Raw genomic sequence first — 23,572 nt, forward strand, 5'->3', positions numbered from 1 at the left:
GCCATTCCCCAATTGAATGGCCGCCCCTCAATTTCCAATTCCTTGCCACCACAAAAAGATCAGCTATAAATATTTTTGTGTATGTGGGCCCTTTTCCCTTTTTTATGATCTCTTTGGAAAAAAGACCCAATAGTGGTATTGCTGGGTCAAAGGGTATGCACAGCTTTATAGCCCTTTGGGCATAATTCCAAATTGCTCTCCAGAATGGTTGGATCAGTTCGATTTGTGTATTTTTTATAGTAGGTCCTTAATAAATGTTTATTGAATAAATGAAAGAACGAATTAAACATTTTATCATCATACAAAATTCTTTTGTCCCAATTTGTGATATAAGGTCTTATGTATTTCTGACTTGGTGGGTGCGACAAAGGTTAATGCTTCCAAGACTATGACAACAAGAACAAGAACAACAACAACAACAAGAAAAATGCTTTGCAGTTGTGGGGCTTTAAACTCAGGTAAGAAGCAACTTGGTCTAGTTGGCAAGGCTTGGTCTAGTGATCTAGAGGCTTGGAGGGATGGGACCATCACTGCTTCCTAGCTGTGTGACCATAGACAAATAACTTTATTCTTCATCTATAAAATAGACTGTGAGCTCCTTGAGGGCAGGGACTGCCTTTTTGCCTTTTTTGTATTCCTAGGGCTTAGCCTGGCATAAAGTAGGCGCTAAATAAATGCTTATTGATTAACTGATTGAAATCAGTATGGTACACCATATACGGTATACTTTAGTGCACTATATCCATATATTGTTGTTTTCTAGGGTTGGGTCTTAGAAACGCGGTTGCCCGAGGAGATTTTTTTTTTTTTGGTGGATCTGTGTCTGACATTGCTACTAAAGATGAAGCAGGCTCGAAGAAATCCAGTTACCAGGAGAGTGTTGGAAGAGACAAGACTAAAACCCAGACTAAAACCCAGAAGTCTAGACGCTCCAGCACGGAGCTCTTAGCGCTTGATGAAGGCATTTGGGCGAGGGGAGAGAGAATGGGTACTAATGTGGGGGTAGAGCTTCCTGGGAAGCTCGGGCAAGAAAATTTGGCTGCAGAGCCGACCACTCACTCGCCGTTCCCTTTAAGGAGCCGGGCAAGCTGAGAGGCTGAGCGAGCTAGGGAGAAGGAGGGGATCCGAGAGGGGGGAGGAGACAGGGAGCGGGCACGCCACGTGACTCGGCTGCCAAGTTTCCCTGCAAGTTTGACAGAAGTTTGAATCAGGCTCGAGGGCTTTTTGCAGGCGGCGGGGCTGCGGCAGCCGAAGGGCTCTCTCGAGCAGTAGCAGCAGCAGCAGCGCCCCCAGTCCCCCAACCCGGCAAGCCTGGATCCCGGCCCGCCGACGCGTGGTCTCAGTCCAAGCCTGCCTGCAAGCTGCCCCGCGGGCCGCCAGCCCCCAAGTCAGCCCCAGCCCCAGCCCCAGCCCCGGCCCCGGCCGTCTGTCCAGGAGGCAGCAGAGCCCCAGCTCCGGCAGCATGTCCACTACAGAGAGCTCCAGCCGGTCTGCGGACAAGGACCCCCGGCAGCAGGTACAGCTCCGCTCCGGGAGGGTCTGCCCTTGCCCCAAGTCTCTCTGTGTCCCTGCCCCTGTCTCTCTGTGCCCCTGCCTCTGCCCCTGCCCCAGTCTCTCTGTGCCCCTGCCTCTGCCCCCGTCTCTCTGTGCCCCTGCCCCCGTCTCTCTCTGACCCTTGGAGCTGCTCCTGTCTCTGCCTCTGTCTCTTGCTTGTGTCAAATCCTCTCTGCGCGTCTTTCGGTTCCTCAGTCTATGTGTGCTGTCTGCCTTTCTGCGGTCTTTTTCTTTTCTGTCAATGTCACTCTGGCTGTCAAGGTTTCTCCTTCCTCCAGTCTCCTCCCTCCCCCCAGTGTTCTGCACCCCCTCCTCTAACGCCCCCTTGAGCCCCTCCCCATTGCCCTGATGACGCCCCCGGGGGCCTCGTCTCCCCAGGTGGATCGTCTCCTCTCAGGGCTGCGATGGAGGCGGCTGGAGGAGCCACTGGGCTTCATCAAAGTTCTCCAGTGGGTGAGTGAGTCCTCTAACTTCGTGTCTATTTCGGGAGCATGGGCTGTGACGCCGCCCCGAAGTAATGCAGTCCATACTGGGGGTAAGCCATGCCGGCCAAGGGATTGGGGGTGGGGGTGGGGGTGCTGTCATTGGCGGGGAGGGGGGATTGTAAAGGGCGGTGAGTCGTGACAGGTGTGGGCAAGGGGAAATGTGGGGGGAAGGGCAGGAGTGGGCAAGGGGCTGCTTCCTAAGGGCTCGGTTGCAGGACTGCAAAGGAATAAGGCATGCGGAGTCCGGGAGTCGGCCCTTCTATGTGCAAGGATCCCCTGCCCAGCCCGCTCACATTTCACTCGGGCGAGAGGACCTGGGTGTAACCTTTCCAGAACTCTGATCGGGCGCATACCGCGACTCAGCCCAGAGCCCCTGGAGAGGAGTGGGAAAGAGGGAGGGATGAGGAGCAGCCAACTCTGGACGGAGGGCGCTGAGGGCAAAGGGGAGGAGGGACACTTTAGGGAAAACTCTCAGGCTTTGGTACCAATGCGTCTGGGGCAGAGTAACTAGAGGGGATCATCCTTTGGGTGTGATAAAGTGGAAAGATTCTGTCTAGTCCCTCTGGAAGGAAAGTAGTCCAATGAATGGAGAGATGGAAGGAAGGAATTCATTTGCCTGAAAAGAACTCTAAGAAGTTTTAAAATGAAAAACACAGTGGGCCAAATGAGCCCTGGCACTGGAGTGTTAGTCTAGGGGGACAGCTGTTATAGTGGAAAGAACACTGAATTAGGTGTTCAAGAGGCCTGGGTCCTTTAGTCCTGAATCTGCCACTAGCTAACTGTGATTCAGAGCGAAGTCATGTATCCTTTCTAGCCTCAGTCTTATCAGCTATAAAAGGGATGGGGATTGAATTGGATACCTAAGGCGGCTTCCAGTTCCAACAGTCTAGGATTCTAAGTAAATTAGGTTCTGCCATTGGACTTGCTGGGTAACCTTGAGCAAGTCACTTCCTGTATTTGAGCAGCAGTTTCTACATCTGAAACAAGAAAGGGGGTTGGGGGAGAAGCTGAGGGGATTTAGAATAAATTTTTCCAGCCTCCTCCTCTCACTTGTATTATGAGTCATAGATTCTGCTGCCCGTGGTGCTCTTGTCCTCTTCAGTAGGCTTTCCAACATTTCATTCAGCTCTTTCAAATCATAAGGACTTTGAGGGCCACTTAGTGAACTGTAACAGAAGGAATTTGTTAGATAATCCATGCATCCAGTGATATATATTAATAAGTAAAAAATAATAATTAAATGTAAGGATTCCAGTATAAATAAGCCCCTAAAACTTAGGGTTCCAGTATAAATAAGCACTTAACATCTAATCAGACAGGGAATGAGCTAACTGGAGGGGAAAAAAGGAGGTTACGGTGTTTAAAGTTCTTAGAGCTCATAGGAGGCAAATGCTCCAGCAGAGACAACATGAAGTCACTGGTGGGTCAGATGACGAACACCGAGCCTGGAATTCAGAGGGCAAGGCAGTATGGGTCAGGAGGGGTTATCCTCAGATGTCCAAGATCCTGACAGGAGTCCTGGGCTGCCCCTCTCCCTTCCTTCACAACAACCTCCCCCTACCCTGCTCCCCAGAGTCCCCACACCTGAAACAGGAAACATTACAGTGATTTTGGCCATTTCTGCTGCTTCAAGAGTAATTTAACTGAAGGCTTCTGGGACCAGGCAGACCCAGGCCAACTTCCTGGCTCTGGTCCTGCCACCATGATACAGCCCACAGGGTCATCTATACTTGCACTGAAGAAGTTCATATGAGAATGATATTAATGCCGTCTCCAAGTGACTGACAGAGGAGAGACATTTTGAATGATTCACAGGGTTAGTACAACCTAAAATCTAAGTGCAGAGTATTATCACCAAATCACAGAAACTTAGCTAAGGGAAATTTGAGATGGACTCTCAAAGGAGGGGGAGAAACACTGAGATTATTAGACCATAGATTATCTCCCCTAGGGAGATTCTGAAAAGTTTTGCCCATTCTTCTCCCCCAATCCAAAACACACACAAGCATCAGGGGCATCTGAATGAGGCCTTGCATTAGGGCAACACTAGAGGAAACGATCCAGCCCTGTCCCCCAGGGGCAGAGCAGATGCCCTAAGAGTTAAGAACGGTCTGACTTTTATGATTCTTGACCTCTGAGATAGAGGTTATACAAAACACATTCCCCTCCCATTCAGGCAGATCTGGGATCCTAGTGTTTCGGCTCTATGTTCAACCTCCTTTCCCAGGGTCTATTTCATAGTTAGACATGGTTTGCATTTTCTGATGCTGCCACAGGCCGCCAGAGTTCAGGGGGAGTTTGAGTATCACCAGTCCTGAGCCTTTCTTTGTTGATGAGTTAACACAAAAACATGCAGGAACCAGCCACACTGTTGTGTGGGGGAGAGAGATTTCAGTGTGAAGGAAGACCATAAATTGTCATTTGAGCTTTGTAACCATTTCCTTTTTGAAAGAATTAAATGCTCGTTATCGGTGGGGGTGGGGAGAGAGAAAGGAAAACAAACTGAATAGTTATTGGAATGGTAAGTGAAAACTTTTTTTTCCACAAAAAAATCCAAAGTTCTGCTGTTGAGGTAAAGCCTGAAAGGAAAAGAGTGAATGTTTCCATACCCAGGCTCCTAGCTTAAAGGGGTAGGATAGGAATTGATCAAAAGGTGAGGAAGAGAGCCTTTTTTTTTCTTTTCTTGGCAGGGTTCCTTCAAAGAACTGCTCCCCACTTATCTGAAACTATCACAGCTAACATCTGGGATAGCACCTCTTGCCCTTCCCCCAGCTCACTCAGCAGTAAGCCGGCAGACACGACCCAAGACCCTTTTGCTGTTTGTTGAGTCTGTGCTGGTCTAGAGAAATAACACAGGCATAAAAGAATCATTCCTGCAAATGCTGGTTTCCTCACAAAACCTCAAGCCATTCCAATAGACATTGAGAGTATTATTCAGGTGTCACTTCTCAGTATTCACTTGGGTGTTGCAAACAAATGGAATCATGTTATGTCATTCAGATGTGATCTACCTTTGATAACCCAGATGGTGATTTGCATCTTTAATCTTTGTTGTCTTGTCCAACTTCATGACCCCATTTGGGGTTTTCTTGGCAAAGATACTGGAATGATTTGTTATTTCCTTCTCCAATTCATTTTTACAGATAAAAAAACTGAGGCAAACAAGGTGACTCTGCCAGTAAGTGTCTGAAGTGGGATTTGAACTCAGGAAAATGACTGTGTGACTTCAGGCCTGGCACTCTGTGCACTATGGTGCCACCTAGCTGCCCGAGCATGATCTACATGAGGCCTATGGCTCATTTTGGGGGCCCCAAAGTATGACTCCATTGTCTTTACAATGAAAATAAGTTACTTTAAAGACAGCTAGATGTGGAAGTGGATAGAGTACTGGGCCTGGAGTCAGGAATACCTGTGTTCAAATAGAGCCTCAAATACTGAAAAGCTGTGTGACCTTGGGCGAATCACTTAACTTCTGTTTGCCTCAGTTTCCTCAATAGTAAAATGGGCATGATAATAATAGCCCAGAGCTGTTGTTAAGATAAAATAAGATAACATTTATAAAGTACTTTGCAAACCTTAAAACACAACCTAAATGCTATTATAATTAATTTAATTTAATTAAAAGTAGGTAGGCCAGAAAATATCTTAGGGGAGTTTCCATAAGTGGAAAAGCTGCTGCCCCGGAGAATTGCACGGGTTGTATAGGCATTCAGATCTACCATAACTTGGAGGAAAAGGTATTGGACTTCTCTTCCTGGAAGTCCCATACACATCTTGAACTCAGCACTTCCAAAATTGAACTCATTCTCTTGCTTCCAATCCCACACGTCCTCCTAACTTCCCAATTTTTGCTGAGGGAAGAACCATCCTTCCAGGTACCCAGTTTTGAAACCTAGTAGCAGGCATTCTCAACTCCAGACTCTTCCTCAGCCCCACAGCTAATCAGATGCCAAGTCTTGTCGATCCTATGTCCTCAGCATATCTCCAATCTGCCCCTTCTTTCTATTTATATCACGACTCTAGTCTAGGTCTTCATTGCCTCTTACCTAGACTACTGCAGTAGTTTCCCTATTGATCTCTGCATCTAGTGCCTTCCTTCTCCAACCAGCTGCCAAATTGATGTTCTCTCACCACATCGTCCCTCTTCTCTAGAAGTTTCATTGGCCGCCTAATCTGCTCTTTAAGCGTTTAACATCTTCCTCAGGCGAGCTTGAGCCTATCTTTCCAGGCCAGTTACATATTACTCCCCCTCATTTATTCTGCATTCCAGCCCAAATGGCCTACTTTCGATTCCCCAAAAGGCTGTGGGGGCAGCTAGGTGGCGCAGTGGATAGAGCACCAGCCCTGGAATCAGGAGTACCTGGGTTCAAATCCGGCCTCAGACACTTGACACTTACTAGCTGTGTGACCTTGGGCAAGTCACTTAACCCCAATTGCCTCACTAAAAAATTAAAAAAAAAATTAAAAAAAAAAAAAGGCTGTGTCCCATACCAAAAATGTCCTCCCATCTCACGTCCACTTGAGTTCCCTTCCCGGCTCAGCATCAGTGCCATTTCCTTCCAAAAGCCTTCCCTAACCCCTCCAGTTATTAGTGTGCTCTTCCCTGCTTCCCACCAATCATTTATGTTTGCTCTGTGTATGTGTGTGTGTGTGTATGTATATTTATGTATATTTTGTACTCACTTCTGTGTGAATATCCAGTAGAATGTCAGATCCCTGTGAATAGGAATTCTCTCCCTTTTGTATTTTTACACAAACCTCCTAGCACAATGCCTGACATATAACACCTAGCAAATGCCCATTGATCGATTTATGTTGGAAAAGGTCATCTCCCCACCATATTTCACTGACATGTCTTTTATAATGGGTCCCTTTTTTTCCCCATCGTGTCCATGTCACCTAGCACCTAGGCATCACTATCACAAATAGCATTAATAATGGTTCATCTCGGGGGTGGCTAGGTGGCGCAGTGGATGAAGCACCGGCCCTGGATTCAGGAGGACCTGAATTCAAAAGTTCAAATGCAGCCTCAGACACTTGACACTTACTAGTTGTGTGACCCTGAGCAAGTCACTTAATCCTCATTGCTAAAAAAAAAAAATCAAAAAACAAAAAAAACCCTTTAATAATGGTTCATCTTGAACAAATCAACAAAATCAAAATGTCAGGATATAAAAAAATGGATTGGAATTGTTATGGAGGGGGAGTTTAAGAGGTGTATACTTAACTTCCTGGTGTCCTGGATTAAGAGCAAGTGATTCCATTCCCTAGGATTCATAACACTTCAGTGCAAAGAAAATATATTAGAGAGGCCCTGGATTCAGGAGGACCGGAGTTCAAATCCAGCCTCAGACACTTGATACTTACTAGCTGTGTAACCCTGGGCAAGTCACTTAACCCTCATTCCCACCCCCCCACACACACACAAAAAGCAAAGAAAATATATTAGAGCATGAATGGAACCTTTCATCCTCAAGCCTGAGGACCAACCAATCTCTTCTCTTTTCAAATGGAATGGGAGGAGAGGAGTAGGGAAGAAAGGAAACAAACATTTATTAAATACTTACTATGTCCCAGGCACTGTGCTAAGTACATTAATGATCAATAATATTTCATTTGATCCTTACCTCAAACACATGAGATAGATAGTATTATGACCCCCATGTTACAATTGAAGAAACCGAGGAAGATAGAGGTTAGGGGACTTGCCCAAGGTCACACAGCTAAGAAGTATCTTATACTGGATTTGAACTCATGTCTTCCTGACTCCAAGTCCAGCACCATATCCACTGAACACTAGCTGTCATTCTCCAATTACCATATTTTCTCTTAGCAACAAATTTACAGGAAGAGGAAGCTGAAGATTTGTTTGTGTGTGTGTTACCACAAGCACCCAAGATTCACGAGAAGGTGACGCAAACCAAAAAGCTAGGAAACGCCACCTCTTCCTGGTGCTCCCTGATTGACCTCCCATTCCTGGGGTCCCTAACTAACGAGCATCTCTTCTTCTTTCACACCATGTGCTTAATTATGTTAATGCACTATTCCCTGGTCACAACAGTGGCTTCACTTCTGTTCTCCAATTGCCCTGTGGCTGAACCTTCTGAGACAGTGAGAGAAAGAAGTACTTGGCACTAGATTCTCCCCAAGGCCCACAATTTTCCCTGGTAAAGTAATCATATTGTAGCATATGGCTGGGGAGGGGCAGCTAGGTGGCACAGTGGATAGAGCACTGGCCCTGAAGTCAGGAGGGCGTGAGTTCAAATCTGGCCTCAGACACTTGACACTAGCTGTGTGACCTTGGGCAAGTCACTTAACCCCAATTGTCTTGCCAAACAAGAAAAAGAAAAAAAAGGAGGGGGGGAAGCATATGGCTGGGGAATAGGATATTTATGTTTAATTTTTTAAAAATATTGATTAATAGTGAGTTTCAGCGAGATTCAAATGTGGATTACAGCTAGGTGGAACAGTAGATAGAGTACTCTAGGTCTGAAGTCAGGAAGATATGAGTTCAAATCTAGCCACAGACACAGCTGTGTGACCTTGAGCAAGTTATTCGATATGTTTGCCTTAGTTTCTCATCTACAAAATGGTGATAATAATAACATCTACCTCACAAGGTGATTGTGAGGCTCAAGTGAGATAATATTTGTAAACTACTTAGCACAGTGCCTGACACGTAGTAAGCACTATATAAATACTATTATTAATATTATTTTAAAATAAGATTTTACTTTTTAAAAACTTTTCCCACATACATGTAAAGAAAATTTTTAACATTCCTTAAAACATTCCTTAAACATCCTTCCTGAGACAGTAAGCAATTTGATATAGGTTATACATGTGCAATCATGCAAAACATTTAAATATTATTATTCACTTTCAAAGACTCAGAACAGAATATACTTAATGCCATATTTACTCTGTGCATACTTTAATCTGATTCAGAAGGCACTTCAGAATGTACAGGGCCTCAGCACTATCATTATAAATATCAATTACAGGGGCAGCCAGGTAGTGTTGCAGTGGATAGAGCACCAGCCCTGGATTCAGGAGGTCTTGAGTTCAAATCCAGCCTCAGACACTTGACACTTACTAGCTGTGTGACCCTGATCAAGTCACTTAACCCTCATTGCTCCACCCACCAAAAATCAATTATTATCCACCACACATGTTGATTAAGAGAGAATTCAAATTAATAGATTGCAGGATATGAGTATTTACTACAAGTTAGTTATATTCACTTCCTCAGGCCATTACTGTCCTTTATAAAATATAAGTCCCTTATAGGACATAGTTGTGTCCAGTTCTAAGAACCATAAGCTAAGGAAATCGCAAAAAAGGAGTCAGAAAGCTTGTTGTTATTGTTATTGTTGTTGTTGTTGTTGTTATTATTTGTCCTTCATCCTCAAGGAGGAGCATGACATTGGGGTGATGTCATGACTTGCAATGAATTGGATTTAAGTGAGGAGGGGCTGTACAAGGTCACCAACCTCACTCTCTCTTCCAGAGCCATCTGGGTCCAGTGGCAAGATATACATCAGGATGACTGGGGATGGTCCCGGATGTTTAAGGTAATAGGGGTTGTGACTTGGCCAGGGTCACACAGCTAATGTGTTTGAGTGACATTTGAACTCAGGTCTTCTTGACTCTAGGGCCAGTGCTCTATCCATTGCACCACCTAGCTGAACCAGTCAGAAAGCTACAGCGATGATAAAAGAATTTTCTCCTTCAAGAAAAAGCTGGAGGCACCTAGGTGGCACAGTGGATAAAGCACCGGTCCTGGATTCAGGAGGACCTGAGTTCAAATCTAGCCTCAGACACTTGACACTTACTAGCTGTGTGACCCTGGGCAAGTCACTTAACCTTCATTGCCCCACAAAGAATAAAATAATTAAAAAAAAAAAGAAACGGCTAATGGAGTCAGGAGTGGTTGAGCTTCAGAAAGAGGAAGCTTGTGGGGGTAATAGACATAGAAATCATGGGATCTTGGGGCTAGAATGGCCCTTGGAGATCATTTAGTCCAAACTTTTCACTTTATAGAGGAGGCAGCTGGAGTCATGAGAAAGGAAAGTGTTTTCTGGGACACTGCCAGATGGTCACATATATGAAGGATTGCTACAAAGAATGGATTCTTAGCATTTTTGTATGTGTATCATGGACCCCTTTAGATGTTCTGTAAAGCCTATGGACCCCTTCTCAGAATAATGTTTTTAAAGAGACAAAACGAAACACATTGGTTTACAAAGAAAGCCATTTATTGTGAAATTAAGATGTATTTCTTTTCCATCCAAATTCATGGAGCCCTTGAAATCTATTCATGGATGCTGTGGGGGTCCGTGAACCCCAGGTTAAAAACACCCGTCATAGAGAATGGTGAGCAGCTGCCCTCATCTCATCAAGAGGGAATGAGGTCAAGTTTATGCCTTCAAGTATATATAGTAGACATCTTGGGGGTCCAGATATGTGATTTCATCAGTGCAGTTTGGGAACTAGGCAATTTGTAGCTTGGCTGCTTAGTTGCTTAGGGCATCGAGAAGTCAAATGACTTGTGCATGGTCATAAAGCTAGTAGGAGTAAGAGGCAGGGTATGAACTCAGGTATCCCTAACTCTTTTCCATTTCCTCTATCCATTGTACTAGGCTGCCTCTCAAATAAAATGGGAGGAAGGATTTTTAGGCAGTGGAGATTGCTGGAAGGAGGTTGTGCTCTCTCCTATAGAGGTGGTGTTTAAAATGAGATACATCCTCCTATGGCTAAGCAGGAATAGACTAAGTGGCTTATCAAGACGGATACTTTAAGGATTCAATCCCTTCAAATCTGGCCAGGTTTTACAGATGTAAGTGGATGTAATGGAACAGAACAACACCAGAGGGCAGTGTGGGGCCTTCACCCGATGTAAGCTGAGAGAGAACCCTTTAGAAATGGTCATCACAGAATTGTGGAATGTCAGAATTGGAAGGGACCTTCAGAGGTTTAGTCAGGCCCAAAGAGATGAAGAGATTTATCAAAGCCGAGGGGCTTTGAGATTTAGGAATAGAACCCAGAATTTTTGACTCCCGATCCAGGCTCCCCCCACCTCCCCCATCATGTCAGTGTTCTCCAGACTATGTTCTATGAAACCAAAAATGGGAATAGGAAGGTGTTGGGTGGAGAATTTCAGTGTTCATGATATTTTAAATTATCTTTAAATTATTAACCATGAAAATGTGCAACTATGAAAATACTTACTATATGTAACAGTATTTTGCTTCAAAATTAGGTTGAATTTTCTCTATTTTGTTCCAAAATTTCCCAGACACTTTGCCTGTTATCCTGGATAATGTTCCATAGGTACATATGAGGGATGGCCCAGATTTCATAGGTTCCATCGCTATATTTCGAACACCAAAGAACTCTGAACAAATGATATCAGGAACGCTATAACGCCATCATTAAGCCTGTGTTTTGGGCACCTTAGGGAGGGATTTGGGACAGCTAGCTGATGCAGTGGATAGAGTGCTGGGCCCTGGAGGAAGGAAGCCTCATCTTAGTGAGTTCAAATCGAGCCTCAGATACTTACTAGCTGTGTGACCCTGGGCAAGTCACTTAACCCTGTTTGCCTCGGTTCCTCATCTATAAGATGAGCTGGAAATGGAAATAGCAAACCACTCCAGTATCTTTGCCAAGAAAACCCCAAATGGGGTCAGGAAGAGTCAGAGACAGACTGGGGGTGTGTGTGTGTGTGGGGGGAAACACCACACAACAACATGAGGAATTTAAATGATTTTTTAGCTCACCAGGTGGTTACAATTTAAAACACCTGGGAACAGAAGAACCAGTAGAGGAAAGTATAGATCATGAATAACAAACACTGAAAAGATATGTAGGCTGATAAAAATAAATGCTTATATTGTATACAAGCCAAGAGTAAGTATACTCAAGAGTAGGCTTAAGAGGAAAATTGATAAGAACTAATTAGTACCAACTGCTGGCCCCCTTCTCTAACTAGACTCTAGTTACTCAAGTATCCTTCTCCCTAGCAGGATGTTTGAAAGTGTTAGAAAGAGGAAGCCCATTGGGAATTTGCATTCCATTGAACCTCCCTACTACAACAGTCCCAAAAAAGGGGAGGGAGAGGGTTGGGGGAACTAAGCAAACTAAAGGGGAAAAAACCCAACTTGTTATTCTGCTGCTTCATGGGGCTTTTACTGTGGGAAATGATAGCAGGCTAACAGATGAGATAGGTAGGGGGAGTTCTGAAATGTAGTAGGAAAACTCCAGTGGGGAAAAAGCAGAGATTGAGAAACCAAGAGGAAGATGTGTTTCCCTGTGTTATGAGCCAAGTTACTTTGCCACAGCAACGCCAAAGCTGTCCCTGAAAGGACATCTGTCAGCGGGATGGAAAAGGGAGTTGTAAATACAGGGATCAGGAGGTCACACCTCCAGCTCCGTGTTTGACCACGCTTAAATCCTGTCTCACTGACAATCCTTTCTCCACACCCTCCTGGGTCTCCCCTCACTCTACCATGTTGCCTTTGTCCAACAGCACCATGTTGGGTAGGTATGTCTGTTCCTAGAAATAAATAGGAAACACTCTCTTTCTTGGTTGCTGCAACAGGAAAGGTTGCTGAGAGTCACCTCTTACTTGATCTGCAAATACAAATCTAAAGGCTCACCTGGTTCTTTTGGGTCTTTAGCCTTCTACCCAAAGCTAGAGGATTCTGGGTAGTACTCTGACTTGGAGAAGCTCTATGGTCAAACCAGCATCTTAAGGAAGATAGATGTTAATGATTTTCCCAATGAAAAGAGAATGCCTTTGGGTTGTCCTGTGTCTTCTGGTTTGGAAAGGGGAGGATTTCCCTTGAAACCGGTCCTCCCTGACCCCACTCTATCCTAATCTTATTTATTTGGCACATTTAGGTATTTGTAAAATTTGTCAAGTGCCCACCAATGGCACAGCATCTTGAGAAACTTACATTCTAAGAAATGACTTCCCCTTCTCTCCCCCATATACACACTCATATACACTTAGCCTGGTACTTGACCTTAAAGGCTCTGACACTCTAGGGGGTCATAGAGCTGGAAGAACTGCAAGGGATCTTGTCCTCTTCCTTTTAGAGATGAGGAGACAGGCCTCTACAAGTGAAGTGACTTACTCAAATTCTCATGGGGAGTAGGCAGCAGAGAGGATTGGAACCTGGGTCTTCTGACTCCAAGTCCAGTATTCTTGTCGCTGTGTCACATCTGGAAACCCATGGGGGTCTGGGTTTGGGTAGGTGTGATTCCACTGTCTCTTCAATAGATCCTTCTCTTTCCCCCCTCTTTCTCAGCTCTTTGCTATTTTCGCCTTCGGGTGCTGCGGCTCCTACAGCGGGGAGACGGGGGCAACGGTTCGATGCAACAACGAAGGCAAGGATGTGAGCTCCATTCTTGCTTTATTCGGCTATCCCTTCAGGTAAGCAGGTGGCCATTGCCACTAGGGTGGCCCCATTCACTCAGGTGGCATCATCTGATTTGTGGTGGACAGATGCGGAAGGAGGTAGGCATTTTAAGATTAAGAGGAGGAAGGGGGCAGCTAGGTGGCACAGTGGATAAAACACCAGCCCTGGATTCAAGAGGACCTGAGTTCAGATCCAGCCTTAGACACTTGAAACTAGCTGGGCAAGTCACTTAACCCTCATTGCCCCACCAAAAAAAAAAAAAAAAAGAGGAGGAAGGGACTGTGGGGATCATTTACTTTAAGGGTGTGTCCTGGTCCCCTTCTGGCAGCCTGGGGGAGCCTCTGGACCTCTTCTCAGAACCATGTTTTTAAATGCACAAAATACAACACATGGGATGACTAAGGAAACAAATTATGTTGAAGTGCAGTTAACAAAAATATTTTAAAAATCACAATCCCAGACCACTTGGATTTGACTTTGGGTTGTGGACCTCTTGCCAGCTGTGAAGGGGATGTCTAACCACTTACAGCTTCCTGGTTTTCTTACTTGGCAGCAGCAGATGGAGACTCTACAGCTGTGGTGGGTGAATACTCAGAATTGGGAGGGTGAGATCCAGGGCCTTCACCTTGGCACTGACCCCAGTTCCTTTCTAAAGGCTATGAAATGTCTGCTAGATTAAAAGAAAGGATGAATAGTTTGATGAAAATGGGTGCTTTCCATCCCTTTCCCTAGCACTTTCTCTTGGATCATTCAGATAGATAAGACCGTTAGGCAATGAAATGGATAGAGAGGACTTAGAGGCGGGAGAACCTGAATTCAAATCTTGCCTCAGACACTCACATAACCTGTCTGCCTCAATTTCCTCATCTGTAAAGTGAGGGAGTTAGCCTCTCAGGTCCCTCTACATATATAATCTTATGAATATGGCCCTGACAACGGACTGGGCATCTCTCTTCTGAGAACTACTTTAGCTCATCACCAAAGGGCTGACCATCTGATGAGAAATATTTGATTATAGCAACTCACAAAGATCATTGACTTAGTCACAGAAGAGTTGCAAGCTGTATTGGAGAAAGGACTACTCAGATCAATTCAATTAAATGTCCTCAAAAATCTTGATGTATGTGACCATACTACTTATGCATAGATCTGTGCACACATGTTCCTCATAATGTTTGTAAAGCACTTTGCAAACCTCAAAAATGCTCTGTAAATGTCAGCTATTATTATTCAGATCAGAGATTTGGAATTAGAAAAACTCTATAATCTAGTGGACAGATAACTTGCCTTGGAGCTAGGAAGACCTGGATTCAAGCCTCATCTCTGACCCTTCCTGGCTGTGGTCAGGTCACCAGTACTTTGGGAAACTTGCCTAAGACTCTCAAGTGGTAGAGAAGGGGCTAGCCTGCATTGGCAGAACCAGTTTCTTCATCCAGGAGTTAGTTCCATACACGCACACACACAGACACACACACACAAAGATAGATAGATAGATAGATAGATAGATAGATAGATAGATAGATAGATAGATAGATAGATAGATAGATAGATAGATAGATAGATAGATATAGATAGGCAGGTGGCTTCATACCTAGGCAGACAGATAGGCAGTCAAATACTTAGATAGGCAGATGGACAGACAGACAGACAGACAGACAGACAGACAGACAGACAGACAGACAGACAGACAGATAGATAGATAGATAGATAGATAGATAGATAGATAGATAGATAGATAGATAGATAGATAGGCATTAAGGCAGATAGGCAAATAGGCAGCCAGGCAGGTGAATAAATAGGTAGATAGGTGACACAAAGATAGATAGATAGATAGATAGATAGATAGATAGATAGATAGATAGATAGATAGATAGATAGATAGATAGATAGATGTACAGACAGGCAGGCAGATAGAACACAGATAGATAGGCAAAAACATACTTAGGCAGATAGATTGATAAATCGATTGAAAGATGGACAGCATGGGCAGCTAGGTGGCAAAGTGCATAAAACACTGGCCCTGGATTCAGGAGGACCTGAGTTCAAATCCAGCCTCAGACACTTAACACTTACTGGCTGTGTGACCCTGGGAAAGTCACTTAACCCCAATTGCCTCACCAAAAAAAAAGTGTGTCCAATGTACATTAAAAAAAAGAAAGAAAGATGGACAGCAGACTAAGAACAGGGCCTTAGATAATGAAGACAGTGGAGTGGGGTGGAAATAGTGTTGGGTGTGCAGTGAAAGTATCTGTTTGAGTCCCAGCCCTGCTTCTGGGTCCCTTCACTTAGAAAAGGCTCTTGTTTACTCATGTCTAAAATGAGAGGGATGAGCTAGATGACTTCCGGTGCTTAGTCTATGATCTCAAGAATTAACATCAAATGTCGATTGGGCACAAATGCCATTTGGGATCACAGAGGGCGAGAGGAGAGAGACAGCTATAGCCAGGATTATGGTTCTAGGACAGGAAAGGACCTCAGAGGCCACGAAGCTCAACATCTTTCATTTTACAGATGAGGAAACAAATGCCTGGGGAGGTTAAATACCTTTCTCAAGGTTGCACAGGTTGTTAGCATCACAGGCAGAATAAATGCCATTTGGAGAGAAGAGAAGCAGCCAGACAGAGCAGATAGAGGGCTGGCCTTGGAATCAGGAAGACATGGGTTCAAGTCCAGACTCTTGCCCATTCTGGCCATGTGACCACGATTGGGCAAGTCACTTAACCTAGTGCTTCTCTAAGGCCATAAACTACAGGTTAATTGCTGAACTAAATCTGTTGCATGAGTTTCAACCTTACCACATCAATGACATCATAGGTCTGAACCCACAAACAAAAAAAATGAATGGATGAACGGATGTAAGAGTGTATGTATGGATGTATGAAGAAGCAAATGAATAAACAAATAAGTAAAAGGAGTAAGACAGAGGAAATTGCTCGAATTTCTCCAAACCTCCACCTTATTTCTCTCTTGGAATGAAGAATTTTGTTGGTAGTTAGATCACTACAATGCAGGATATTGCTTCTTGGCAGGGAGGTAGAAAAGTGTTAGACTCTTTATCAGGAAGTTAAGGGGGAGGTGTAGAGAAGGAAGATATAGAGGGCCCGTAAGACAGAACACAAACCCTTTCAACATTCCCTCATATTTGAGCCCCCCCAAAAGGGAACTTCTTTTGGACCTGACTGGACAATTCCTTTTCAGTCTACTCCAGGCAGTCTCTCTTAGCCTTTTTAATAAAGGTCTGGAACCTAGTAGTCCTAATTCTATTTCTAAATTAGCTATGGGTTGCTACTCTCTTTGAATCTCAGTTTTCCTTACTGCACAATGGGGAGAATCAAACTGGTCAGCTTTCTAACTGGGCTGCCAGAAATAGCTCCTGACAGTAGGAAATGCTTTTGCCAAGCTAAAGAACCTTAGAAACAGCTAGCGAGATAACTACCTTATCCTTTGGCCGTCTTGGGGAGGATCAGGGAGAAGGTGTGTGTAGAGCAGTGAGAATAGGGGTCATGGGCATGGGAGGGGGTTCACTTCCTCAGGTTTTATAGGCGGGACATTGGGGATGAGAAGGTCTTGGTTGAGAAGATACAGAACTTAAAAATTTAAAAAAAAAAAGAGAAGATACAGAACTCTCTGCCCCCATTTCCCTGTGGAAAGAATTTGTTGTAGTCCTATGCCGAGCACAAGGTTTTCAGAGACACAAGTAACTCATGAGTGTCCACTCTGTTAGTTCTCCAAATCTCAGACACCAGCCTAGCCTCTGAGCCCTGGCAGCCAATCAGCATTGATTCGATGCTTGCTGTGTGCCGGCCACTGTGCTCTCTGATCTCCCTCCGGGGCAGGGTCCCTGTTGGCTCAGGGTTTGTTCTCCCACTGGACAGGTTGAACCGGGTCCAGTATGAGATGCCTCTCTGTGAAGACGAACCTACCTCCAAGACCCTGAACCTCATGGGCGACTTTTCGGCACCCGCCGAGTTCTTTGTAACTCTAGGGATCTTCTCCTTCTTTTATACCATGGCTGCTCTGATCTTTTACCTTCGTTTCCACAACCTGTATACGAAGAACAAACGCTTTCCTCTGGTGGTAAGTAGATGGGGTTGGGGGTACAGGGAGGAGAGGGAAGACAGGGGAGAGGACCCAAGAAAATGGCCCGAGTGATGGAGGCAAGAGTGATACACTGGGGCTCCCCTGCAACCTATGACTTTCAGTTGGGTCAATCTGAAAGCAGGTTAGCCTTCTAATGGCATAACAAAATTTAGTATGAAAATTATTGCATGAAAAAATGTTTGATTCCTCTGTGCATCCATTAGCCATCTCCTACCCCTCCCCTCTCTCCTCTTTTTTCTCTTCTGTGCTGGCTGGAACCATCCCAGAGAGGGGTGTCTCTGGGCTGCCGGGCCCCCTCTTTCTACCCTCTCTTTGCCCCTCAGCTGTGGCAAGCACTCTGATGCTGCAGGGAGCAAAGGAGAGCCCAGGAGGAGGGAGGGGGAGGGGGAGTAACCTAGGCAACCTCAGGGTTGAGTATAGCTCCCGATGGTGAGACACAGGACAGGGCTTCAGGGTGGAGCTGCTGAAGGGGCCCGGGCAGAATGGGCTGACGAGCCTTGGAATTCTAGGGACTGGGGTGGGGGGGAGTCCCCAGGGAAGGAGCTACCTTTGGTGCCAATGAATGGCATGCCTGGGAAGCCTCAGGCTTTCAGGGCTTTAGGTCTTAATCCTGGAGTCAGGAGCGACAGGCTGTCTGGGTTTGTCCCCCCATCCCCCCACGATCTAGCTGAGTCATGGAATGGAGTGGAGGAGGGGGGAGAGTTGTGTCAGTGGAATCCCCTCTGAGAAGTATGCCCTGTCCCTCCACCCACTTTAGGACTTCTGTGTGACTGTCTCCTTCACCTTCTTCTGGCTGGTGGCAGCAGCAGCATGGGGCAAGGGTCTGACCGATGTGAAGGGGGCCACTCGGCCTTCTAGTCTGATTGCCGCCATGTCAGTGTGCCATGGGGACGAGGCTGTCTGCAGTGCTGGGGCCACCCCCTCCATGGGGCTCGCCAACCTCTCTGTGGTAAGAACCACTGGCACTGGGGGTGGGGGTGGGGGGAGGGGATCTCCACAGTGATCCCTGGGCTCAGCCCAGTCAACCTGTCCTGAACGACGCATGCAGGTTGTCCTGGGGACCCGGAGAACTCCCTGCAAAGACCGGCTCCTGCTTTCGTCTCCCTCCTAACTCCCTAGTGGTCAAGAAGGGTAGAATAATCATCTCCTGCGGCTGCCTAGAGTTGCCTCTTGGCACCGGGTACAGGACTCAGGATAAGCACTCATGCAGAGAAGGCCGGGGACAGTGTGGATGGGTGCGGGTACAGCCTTAACCTCTTCCTTATTTCCTTGCTCCTCTCTGCCTCCCAACAGAATCTCTGCTTGCCACCTCCCACTCCTCTGTGTTTATAGGTGTATATGTATATGTATGAATCAGAAAGAGAATATAATCAAGCAGAGCTGGGAACAGAGGAAAGGAGCCAGGAATATTCCTCATTAGAGGAGGCTGGGGTCACAGAGAGAGGAGCAGGCTGGCCTTGTGGAGTCTGGCAGGGGCTGCTCAGACACTCAGCAAAAGAATTCCTCTCACCCAGTCTGGATTGGGGCTGTACAGAGGGTGCAGGAACCCTTTAGGCCTGGGGCCTGAGCCTGGCCCCGGGCCTAGCTGAGGGGCTGGGAAAAAGTCACTGAATGTGCAGGCCACCAACTCTCCATTTGCCTGGTTGAATAGAAGCTGCCCATGCAGAGCTCCTTGGAGTCCAACACAAAGGCTCCTCTGATGCTCGGCCAATTAACCCCCTCTTCATTATTCTCTATCACCCAGGGAGCCAGATCTTCCCGGAGAGCGAGCTACTCACTGGACATATGTTGGCTATAGATCTGGATACACACTATTGTATCTGTATTAAGTCATTCAGACCGCTAGGGTACCGTTTAGCATGTTGACGACAGCTCCCCTGCCCTTGGATTCCTCGCCTCTGGCACCATCTCTTGCTCTCTGCCTCTGCTTCTCACCCCTTTCTTTGTTCCCACCCTGCACTCCTGTGCACTCCCCCCATACCTGTGCACTCCACAGCACCGGGCCTATGTGCACGTCATGCCTAGAGCGCCCTGCTTTGGGATTCTTTACCTCAGCCTGGCCTCCAGCTTTTAGGCTCTTTCTGTCCGGGTCAGTGTCCTCTCCCATCTGCGCGTGCACACACACATTCAGAGACCCCGCACAACTGAATGCACACACACGCACATTCATTCACACACGTGGACGGGTCGTGTGTGGAGAGGCATGGGCACCCCCACACAGGCCCACCGTGCCACGCGAGTGTGCATCTGCACGTGTGCATCCTCACACACTACGCTCTCCAACAAGTAGCTGTGACAAGCTCTCTCTTCAGACCGGAGTTGTCTGGTTCCTCTGCTCACTCATCCTTCCTGCTATCATTGCAGCTCTTTGGCTTCATCAATTTCTTCCTGTGGGCCGGGAACTGCTGGTTTGTGTTCAAGGAGACCCCGTGGCACGGGCACGGGCAGGGCCAGGGCCAGGGCCAGGACCAGGACCAAGGTGCCAGCCCGGAGAGTGCAGCCGAACAGGGCGCTGTGGAGAAGCAGTAGTCACTGGTCCTTCTGCCCCTCTCCTGGCCGAGTCCCGATGGACAGCACCTCCTCCCTCTTCCGCTTCCTTCCAGGACTTCCCTCCTCTTGTACCTCTCCCCTCCTCGCTGATTCTTCTGGGCTAGGTGCTTGGGGACAAAGGATGGGCCGGTGCCCCACCTCCCTCCCGGGGTGGGGGGGGGGGGCAATCGTCCCTCTGATTTCCCCATCCTTCCCGCTCTGTTCACAGGCCCTGTGTGTTTCCTGCCTGGCCCAGGTGGCCTTACTCATCTCCTAGCGGTGTCCTGCTGAACAGGGGCAGGTGGGAGGACGGGGGAGGGGCACACAGCAGCACTGAGGTCTCTCCCCTTTAGTATGCTCCAGGGATGGCCCAGCCCAGTTCCAATAATAAAGGACTCTGGGTGGTGGGCTCTCTCTCAGAGGGAAGGGCCCAGCAGCGATTTGTCTGTCTTTTCTCAGCTGCAGTGGGTCAGATTCTTTCTGTCCCCTGTTATCTTCATTCAAACAAGGCTCCCCTGTTACTTCCATTCACCTCTCAGGTCTCTGTTTCCCAGGGGCCAATCAGTCTGTGCTGTCACCCAGGCAGGTCCCTGGGGCCTCTTCCTCTTCCCTTCCCTCGGGGCCCACCTATTTGTGCAGATCAAGAGAGGCAAAAGCTGGGGAAGGAGAGCTGGATATTTCCTCCCTGCCTAGACAGATAGGAACACAGGGTCCTGGATACACCGAGTTCTGGCAGGGTTGTCCCTTTGTATCTTGGGGGATCTCGGGGTGGGGGGGTGTTGGGGGAGGGGGGAAGGCTGGCCTAGAAAAGGGACCGTTCTTTACTCATCCCTGCTGAGGCCTACATTCTGTGTGGCAGATGAATTGTAACTTGGGCCTCCTCCTTAAGCGTCTCCAGCTCTGGAAACTGCTGCTGGAGACAGTTTTAGCTATTTCTGAGGGAGCCCCTTCTGGGGGGGGGGGCGGGGCAGGCAGGGCTATGGCTGGTGGATGTTCTCTCTAAGCTCAGTCGCCCTAATAGCAACTCCTGGTTCAAATCAAATTAGCAGATGTTCACTAAGTGCCTACTATGTGACCAGTCCTGTGGCGGAAACAAACAAATGAACTACACCATCCCTGTCCTGAGGAAACTTTCAGTTTATCGAGGGTGGGATAAAACACATGCTGATAAAACACATGCCTCTACTGTGGTAGAGGCCAAGGAAAGATTCAGACCCAGCTTAACTTGAGGAGAGAGAATACTCCCAGATCCTAACACCCTGTGCTGGCTTCCATATTCGGAGAGATGCTTGTGACACTAAACCAACAACAAATGTTGTTTAAGCGCTATGTGTCAGATGCCAAAGGTTCCCAGAGCCGCCTCATTTAAGGACTCTGAAAATCTAGTCTCACCTCCCTGTCCTCTCTTCCATCCATCCAAGAGCCCTGAGGCTCTTGGGCCCCTGGCCTTGCCTTTCTAACTCTAAGCCTTTCTTCCATTCCTGTGATGAGGCCAGGTGTGTGGGGGTTTCAGATGGGCCCACAGGACATGCCCAGGTATATATTCTAAGTTTCTTACATGTTGGGTTGGCCTGTTTCTCCCCACCCCCTTTTTTTGGCCCATCTTCTTCCTCCCCCTCCTGTTTCACATTTTTGCTGACCCGATCTTCCCCTTCTCCCTCAGTCTCCTCTGGCCTCATTCCCTTCCCATCTGTCCAGAACAGGCCGATGTTATTGGTGCTTCATCACTTCGGGACCTTATGTTCAGCCGTGACCCAGTTACACATTTGCCTCTGTTTTCCCTCTTCCTGACACATCTACTAGCCCCTTCTGTCTCCACAAGGCCCTGTGTCAATGGTTCTTAACCAGAACTTACTGGTTCTCTGAGAGTCCCGGCCTGGGGTATGTATTATGATAACCTCTCCTGTTCTTCTCTTTTCCCCCAATCCCATCTAAAAAACCTTTGGATTAGTTTTACTCTGTTAATTGTCCAGGAACTTCAAAGTCAGGACTCCTGGGTTCTAACCCAGATGCTGCAATCCTGGGTGAGTTGTTTCCTTTCTCTTGAAATTACCCCACCTATGAAAGTACAGTAGAGCCCTTTGTGTGGGAAGAATTAGGTCTCTGATGATAACTGTTTGGTGGTTTTTTTTTCCTTCCCTTTTTTGGGAGGCAACTGGGGTAAAGTGACTTCCCCGGGAGTCACACAGTTAGTAAGTGTCTGAGGTCACATTTGAACTCAGGTCTTCCTGACTCCACAGCCAGTTGCTCTATTCACTGAGCCACCTAGATGCCCCAGAACTATATTTTTTTCCTTGACTTGGGGAAGGGGCTAGGAGAGAGAGGTAAAGAGACTGGAAGAGGGCATTGTCCCCAGGCTCAATCCTGGCCCAAGCTGTCCCCATATACACTTAGGATACTACCTGTGAATGGCTCTGACTGCAGCTCCAGAGCCTCTGACAAGGAGTAGCAATGGAATTTACTTTGATTTTTCTTTAAGCTAGCCCTAGTGGGGGGCTCTGTAAGCAGCATCTACTGTGACTTTGTTTGGATCCTGTGTTATGTATTTATTTATTTGAAATGTGAGAGATAAAAATGTTCTGATGAGCTGGCTGAATTCAGCCCCTGACCCTTTACCAGGAAAGCAGGGTCTGCCAAGAATCCCCAGCCCATTTCTCCTTACTGCGTTTAGGCAGGGCTTTCTCCTTGCCCCTGACCACTGATGGGAGGCCACAAGGTGTAGTGGAAACAGCTGGGTTTGGACTCAGAAGCCCTGGGTTTGAAAACTGACTCTGCCACTTGATACCTGGGTGACCTTGGAGAAAGTCCTTAACTTCCCTGGAAAGCCTTAGTTTTACTGTCACCTCTAAAATAAGAGGGTTAGACCAGATGATCTCCCAAGGCTCTTTCCCCTAAGTCTATTATGAGTTCCCTGTGGTCACTTAAGTGGCTGATTTGATCTTAGCTAGAATAGCCCTAATTTGGGCTCTTTGTGTGACCTTATTGCTTTCTCCCAGTGGTCATCCTAAGGGAAAGATCACCTCATTTTTATTACCTCCAGGAGGGGGACAGGACTTCAGAGGTCCTGGGCTCACCCCACAGGACTGCTGTCCCTTGGAACCAAGGGCCCCTGCTTTGCATAGCCATGAGTGAGGAAGGCATAGGCAGTGTCTGTTCAAATTCTCCAACTGCTCCTGCAACAGGCCAAGCACGCTGGAGAGTTGGTTAGCTGGGCCCTTCTGCCCGAGGAAACTTGGGTACTGTCTGGGTGCCCTGCCTAGGACCCTTCCTGGAATATGAAGCCCCCTGCCCCTCTACTTCAAGGGAGTGATGTTGCATGTTGTTTTCTGGTGCTTGTTACTATAGCTTGAAATAAACAGCCGTGTGAGAGTTTGCCATGAAGGAGCATGGCTGAGGACCTCCTTGGCCTTTGTGTGTGTGTGTGTGTGTGTTTTTTTAAAACACTCCCTCTCTCTCCCTGGTCCCCCTCCCAGCTCCCCA

General features: G+C 46.9%; 1 protein-coding gene across 1 annotated transcript; it reads left to right on the top strand.

Moving 5' to 3' along the window:
* Window positions 1-1,225: 1,225 nt before the first annotated feature.
* SYPL2 (synaptophysin like 2) lies at window positions 1,226-20,845 on the top strand. The gene is made up of 6 exons (XM_043962340.1): window positions 1,226-1,516; window positions 1,933-2,007; window positions 13,352-13,476; window positions 17,338-17,539; window positions 18,321-18,512; window positions 19,928-20,845. The coding sequence occupies exons 1-6, from the start codon at window positions 1,463-1,465 to the stop codon at window positions 20,090-20,092; spliced, it is 813 nt and encodes a 270-aa protein (XP_043818275.1). The 5' UTR covers window positions 1,226-1,462; the 3' UTR covers window positions 20,093-20,845.
* The last annotated feature ends 2,727 nt before the right edge of the window (window positions 20,846-23,572 follow it).

This window comes from Dromiciops gliroides, chromosome 4 (genome assembly GCF_019393635.1).
Source record: "Dromiciops gliroides isolate mDroGli1 chromosome 4, mDroGli1.pri, whole genome shotgun sequence".
NCBI lineage: Eukaryota > Metazoa > Chordata > Mammalia > Microbiotheria > Microbiotheriidae > Dromiciops > Dromiciops gliroides.

Coding starts and splice junctions, on each gene's coding strand:
- SYPL2 (XM_043962340.1), top strand. CDS start 1,463: ATGTCCACTACAGAGAGCTCCAGCCGGTCTGCGGACAAGGACCCCCGG. Junction 1,517..1,932: donor ACAAGGACCCCCGGCAGCAG/GTACAGCTCCGC, acceptor TCGTCTCCCCAG/GTGGATCGTCTCCTCTCAGG. Junction 17,540..18,320: donor ACAAACGCTTTCCTCTGGTG/GTAAGTAGATGG, acceptor CACCCACTTTAG/GACTTCTGTGTGACTGTCTC.